The sequence below is a fragment of the Dipodomys ordii genome, unplaced genomic scaffold (genome assembly GCF_000151885.1).
Source record: "Dipodomys ordii isolate 6190 unplaced genomic scaffold, Dord_2.0 Scaffold91, whole genome shotgun sequence".
NCBI classification, from domain to species: Eukaryota; Metazoa; Chordata; class Mammalia; order Rodentia; family Heteromyidae; genus Dipodomys; species Dipodomys ordii.
In genome coordinates this window covers 4,446,464-4,452,966 of record NW_012267307.1, presented here as the reverse complement: position 1 = coordinate 4,452,966, position 6,503 = coordinate 4,446,464, and the positions used below count along the sequence as shown (strand labels likewise).

The window sequence follows — 6,503 nt, the reverse complement described above, 5'->3', positions numbered from 1 at the left end:
AAAAAAAAAAAAAAAAAGGAATCTTAGATGAAGAACAGGGCGTGCTTTGCTTCCTCAGGCTTCAGAGCTGAGCGGAGTCCAGACCCTGGGCCTGGCTGCTCCACAGGGACTCACCTCCCCTCCAGGGCCCAGACCCTGGGCCTGCCTGCTCCTCAGGCGCTCACCGCCCGGGCCACGAGTGCTCCCAGGAGCACTGGGCGTGGGGCCTCATGGGTACTCCGCCTCAGCCGCCAGGCTTTACAGCTGTGCATTCTGCTGGCGGTGAGCTATCTGCCCGATCACAGAGGGTGCTCGTTCTGAAGTGAGGATGCTCTGAGCTGAGCGTACCCAAGGACAGAGCCGCGCAGACCGCCATGCGGGCTGAGTGTGGATGGGGAGGAGTCAGGGAAGGCGTTTCTGTGAGGACTGAACCTTTCTGTAGAAGGAAGTGGAAAAACCAGCACTGTGATCACGAACAACTCAAACACCACCACTGTGCTACGACTCAGACCTCGCCCAGGAGAAGCAGTAACAAAACACCACAAACACAGATCCACACTGCCGGACGGTCACAGCTGAACAGCGGCCTGCTCACTACCGACTGACGGCTGCTGTAACCCTCAGGTTCACAGAACCTTTTCTAACTCATTCTTTATCTTCCCTCAAGTTAATAATTTCAAAAACTATTTAAAGAAGGAAATAAGCTAAGCTCCATTTTTTTAAGGAGTAAAAAGCTGTTAAAAGCAGCAGAAAGAATCGCTTCAAATTTCCCCTTCAAGTTTGCAGAGGACAGTGAGTATAAAGGATCATTTGATTCGAAATAAAGCATGATGCAAAGCATTGTATTCTTCATGTCTACACCAGGCAAGTAGAAACAGCACCCGGACCCTCAGCTCCAGTGCCCCGTGGGCCTCTCCTTCCCCAGGTGCCACGGCCAGCAGGTGACAGAGCTGACACGCCGGAGCACGGGTGTGCGTGTCCTCGGTGCACACACACATGCCCTGCTGAAAGAGCGTGACAGCTGCCAGGGCCGGCTGCCGCCCAGAGCCACAGCTCCGGCCACACAAGCTCGGACGCCAGACACGGCTGGCCTGGGCCGGCCCGGCCCCTGCCTCTGTCCTCAGACTCAGGCCGCCTCTCCTGCCTTTCCCCGAGGTGGGGGGCGGACAGGAGAGCAAACACTGGGCAAGAACTGGAACAGCCCGTGTGTGCCTGTGTGTGTGAGAGAGAGAGAGACATACTGTGGCATGCACACGCACACACACACACACACACACACACACAGCCTGGCAAACAGAGGCTGGGTTGCACAGGCAGCGGTGGCACCGGGGCCTGGGGGAAGCAGGAGAGCTGCTCCTGTGCCTGCTGCTTACGCTGCCAACAGAAGTCTGTCGCCGAGTAGTGCACAGTACTGTGTCTGTGCCTTCCAACTCCTCTGTGACCCCCGCGCAGGGGGCTGGCCCCGGGAGTGGGCTGCGTGACGGAGTTCTTTCTTCCAGCCATCCTGTGGCGGCCCAGGTCTGTGCTCCTGTTTGATGGCTGCACACAGGCTCTAGCAATCATCGTTAGCCACAGGAAAGACTCAGACCTGGGCTCCCGGCCAGCTTAGTAAAACTTTCCATGAGGAAAGCTTTTTGTTCTCTCCCAGAGCAACTTAAGCTCAGGAAAGAAGGGGCGGGTGAACGGGGAGAGCTAGCACAGCCGGCAGACACGACCGGACCGCCTTGTCTACCTGCTTGTGGTTTTAATGACATGGAGACCTCGGGACACCCAAGAGCCTGTGGCGGAGCTGAAAGGCCCGATTGTGGCGGCTGCTGGGTGGAGGTGGGGGAGGGCGGCCGGCAGGAGGAGGGGCCTCCGGCCCTGACTCTGCCACAGGCCCCTCCTCCCAAGGAGTCCAGGCCTCCGTCTGCGACTTTGGCTGGTGCCCTGTGGTGCGTGGAATCATCTCCATGTGCCTCAGGACTTTGGGAGTTTCCAGATGTGTGAAATGAGAACGGGAATGTGCGAGGGAGACAGCACATTACGTGTGCCACTGAACGAGTCCCCTGGGACCAGAGCGCCATCACGTGACTCCACTCTGCTACCGGCAGCTCAGGGAAGGAGCCGTGTGGAGCTCCGAGGCACATAAGCAATGAAACAGAACTGCTCTACGTTTAACTAACGTGAAGTCCAGGACACTAACACCCTCAAAGTGTGGCCCTGTGGTTCAGCCTTTCTTGAGAAATCTAAGGGGAAAGCTTACATCTTATGAAGACATTGGGAACAAAGAAGAAGTCATCACTGAAATTTATTTATGGGCCAAGTATTCTCACAGCAAAACTTTAGAGTGGAAACAAAAACTTTTGGAGTCCTAAAAATGGCAATCCATCTCTCACGATGCGTCGCTGTTAGCTGCCCTGCAGGCTCCGGCGCGCCACTCTGCAGACAGCACAAGCGTGAGCTCTGCCCCTGCATGAGCGCCGTGTGCTTGTGTGTGTGAACTGGGAGCCCTGTGCTCACCCAGCTTTCCAAAGCTCACAGCTGGTGCTCTACTACTTGAGCCACACCTCCAGCCCAGAATTCTGCCTGTTGATTGGAAATGGAGTCTCACAGACTTTTCGGCGTGGGCTGGTTTTACACAACAATCCTTCGTGAGTAGCCAGGATAACAAGCAGGAGCCAGCGCTCTCGGCCTGAACGCCCCTCTTGTTCTGAGAGCTGGTGCTCCCCGCACACACCCTGGCTCTCTGGAACCAGACACCATCTCTCGTTACTGTACACTCACGCACACCGCAGTGCTACAAGGCAAAATCAGAACCCAGCAAAACAAATAAAAACCAGTACACATGTGGAGTAGATTCTTCCTGCCTCCTCTTAGCTCGAGAGGAGGCCGGTGGAACAGCCCTGCCCTGCCCGGCAGGCGGATTCAAGGAGGGAGCCGAGGCAGCACGCGAGGAGGAGGGGCCGGCCGCACGAGTCCTGCCCGCTCCCTGTCCATCTCCGAGGGCTCTCTAGGTCACGGCCACTCTGTCCCTGCCTCCTGGTGACCCTTCAGCCAGGACGGCCACATGCTCCCTACCAGCACACAGGAGATTCCAGAAGAAAGCCCCTGGGGGGCCCAGAGCCAGCCTGGTGAGACCCCGGCCCCGCCAGCACGCTCACACACACAGTGAGCTCCTGCACGCCGCAGCATCTCCATGGCCTGCCACTGACGCCACTTGAAACAGAGTTTACTCCTCTGACTCAAAGCTGGGTCTCCACCTGTCTCCATACACTTTTCCTTGGAGGGCAACCAAGTCAAACTGAGTCTGAGGGGAAAGACACCACGGTCCGGATGGGCCCCTGCCCCCACCCGGCCTTCGGAGAGCTCCTGGCGGCCGCTTTCTAATCTTGCAGCTCATGACATGAAGCGTCATGGCAACACAAAATGCTATGGGTGGCCTCAGGCTCTGACACAGACCCAGGGGACAGTGCTCCGACACAGCAATCCCACGTACGCAGGGCAAGCACCAGGCTCCATCGACGCTGCCCACCGCTTCCTGGAAGCGTGGCCCTTCCCAGACACGCACCGCCCTGTGTCACACGCTCACAACAAAGTCACATCTGACACTGACATGGCGACCCGGGGCAGCGGGAAGCCTGGCTGAGGCCAGCTTCCTGTCTCCGGGCCAGAGGGTACTGCCCAGATGTGGGGACCGGGGCTGGTCAGTCACACTGTCGTGACAGATGACAATGTTCCCACAGCACCACACGGCACTTCCCGGGGCAAAGAAGTCAGAATTTTGGCACAAGCACCAGTGTTCTCCCTGGGCAGGGCGGCCAGGTGGCACCCCCTGGGAGTGCGGCAGGTCTGCACACGGAGGAGGAGGCAGCGTCTGTGATCACAGAGCATCTCTGTGATCCTGGCCATCTTGGGGGGCCTACGGAGTGGATCTGGAGTGGACGCCAGGCACCACAACGAAGACACAGGCACACCGGCAAGCCGCCACAGAGCAGGGACCAGGTTTGAGAGTTAATAATTTCTGAGCAAGAACTTGTGTGCATCCTCCTCAAACGCTAAGTTAGGATTTGCAAGCAAGTGTTCATCAAGAACCTTTGAAACTGAAACACCAGAGCGTCGTCCCCTGGAACACCTAAGTGCTAGACTGTCTCCAGGGAGCTGTTAAAAGAGGCTCCGTTATTCCCTGGCCAGACCAACCCACGGAGGAGAACAAGGTGCAGAGTCCAGACCTCAGTGAGCACCGAGCCACGTCCACAGGCTCTTCCCACGGGCCTCCTTGCAGGGCCACCGGAAGCTCGAGTGTGTGGATGTGAGGGAGAGAACTTCAGCTAAGGGCGGCTGCAGGGAGGCCGCTGATTGGCTAAGGGCAGTTGCAGGGAGGAGGTGATTGGTTAAGGGCAGCCAGGGAGGGAGATGATTGGCTAAGGGCAGCTACCGGCCTTGATCTTAGTGGGAAGGCCCCGCACCCCCAAGTGCAGCCCTGGGCCCAGCTGGGTCTAGGCCCAGCTAGAGGAGGAGTGAGCACCTGCTCCGGACCTGTCCTGGAAAATGCCCCACACCTGACTGCCATACCCACGGCCCCAGTGGACCTGGAACCCCGCTGCGCCAGTGCAGAGGAGAGGGCTGTGGGCGGGCCGGGCTGGGCCCAAGAACACATCGACACAGACTCACACAACAGCCGAGGGGTGGTGTCACCACCTCAGCCTGTTGCCAGACACACCACGGTCAGTTGTGTCCTACACGCTTCCCCGGGAGGAGGCCTGGCCGGAGCCACAGTGTCCACTGGGCCCGTGATGCTGTCAGGACCGCATTGACAGTTTTGACACAGCCACCGGACTACAACGTCCACACCTCTAGCCGGGACGCGATGTACTCAAGGGTGCCCCTTAGTCCATGCGCTGTGATGGCCAGGCTGCCCCGGGACCCCGGGGGGCCTCCTCTGAGCTCCAGCTGAGTGGTGACTCACTCAGCTTTCACCTGAGGGTCCTGAGTGTCGGCCCGTGCCGCACAGGCAGGTCACCGAGGCCGACGCTGTCCAGAGGCGGTGTGGACAGCCTGGCGCAGTGCCGCCGCCATCAGCCCGGCGGTGCACCGCACACAGCCCTCCTTCCTTCTGGAGCGCGCGGGTAGAGGGGACACCTGCACGGACACTCACCATCGTCCAGGTACAACTGGTCCAACTCCTCAGGCTCTTGCTTGATTGTTACAGGAATAGGGGCCAAATTATCACTACCATCCTCACGCGCCTCAGGCAGCGGCGCCGGCCCGGCAGCTGGAGACACGTTTCTTTGAACCTTCGGCAGCTGGCGCTGCTGCTGGCCCAGGACAGGAGGCTGGGCGGAGGACGGCGAGCAGGCTGGTTCGTGGGCGGCGGCCGGCGGTGGAGAAGAGGGGCTGTTGGGACAGAGCGCCTGCTGGCAACCAAGGGAGCAGCTACTGCTCAGATGTGGACTCACCTGGGGCTGCAGCAGGGCGGGCGGGGGCTGCTCCGCAGAGCCCGGCTGCACGGCCGGGGCATCCGCTGCGGGAGGCTGAAGTCCCAGGTGACCGAGGCTCGGGCCAGAGACGCCCTTGGTGTAGGCCACGGAGGAGAGGTCCTGGAGCTTTGGGCTTGTGCTGGGAGGTGCTGGCATCATGGGGCTCCTCTGTGGACAGGGGGCAAAGCCGGCCACGAGGCAGGAGACTGGGTCGGGCGGCACGGCGAGCTGCTGGCTGTAGCAGGGCCTGGGGAGGGGACTCAGGCCCTGGCTCACGGGCCCACAGGCCAGGGAGGACTCGAAGTCATCAGTGGGTTCCATCTTTATCATTGGAACTGTGAGGAGGGAAGAGAAAGTTAAGTAAACATGCGGTGTGGATGGTACGCTGGGAGGCTGTGGCTAGGATACCCGAGCAAAACAAACACCGGCTTGACTGAGCCCTGTGTCTCGGCCGCCTCTCCCACCCAATTAAACACCCGGTGAGTCACAGGCCGGGAAAGTCGCAGCTGGTTCTGATTTGGAGAGGACTATTTTCCTTGGAATCTCCCCAGCACTAACGTGCTATAAAAATCCATTTGCAAACTGCAGTAGGAGCTTTGGGCCCAGGGGCCTGAGGATTTGTAGTAATCAAAGTGAAAACTTCAGCTGGGAGCGGAGGAGCTGCACCCTGCTGCTACTGATAAGTTCTGCTTGTGGGCAGACAGAGTCGGGAAGGCGTGCAGGGCCTGGAAATCCAGCTGTCGCTGCAGGAGGGACGCGGTGGCCGGCCAGGAGGACCTGTGAGGCGGGCAGGGAGCTACCTGTCCCTCCTCCCCTCCCGAGTCCCACTGGTGACCAGAGGCTCTCCAGACGCCGCCAGGCAGGCCAGGCCGCGCCGCTCTGCGCGGTGAGAGGAGCCAGGAGAAGGTGTGGCTGCTGGGGCTGGCCCCAGCTCCTGCCCGGCAGTGCCCATGTTGGGGCAGGCAGGGGAGGGAGCGCCGGGACCCCGAGCCCACCTCCTGCTGGGGCATCCACAGCCGTTTGCAAGAGCCACAGGGACGGCCCGGGGACGCCCGGGGACAGGCC

The 6,503-nt window shown here is 60.0% G+C and overlaps 1 protein-coding gene across 1 annotated transcript in view; it reads right to left on the bottom strand.

Annotated features, from left to right (window-relative positions):
- Nfatc1 (nuclear factor of activated T-cells, cytoplasmic, calcineurin-dependent 1) overlaps positions 1 to 6,503 on the bottom strand; it is a 117,471-nt gene that overhangs the window by 42,608 nt on the left and 68,360 nt on the right. Inside the window, exon 11 of the mRNA XM_013026119.1 lies at positions 5,418 to 5,773. Coding sequence (XP_012881573.1) covers positions 5,418 to 5,773 — 356 coding nt within the window. The remainder of the gene's footprint in view (positions 1 to 5,417; positions 5,774 to 6,503) is intronic.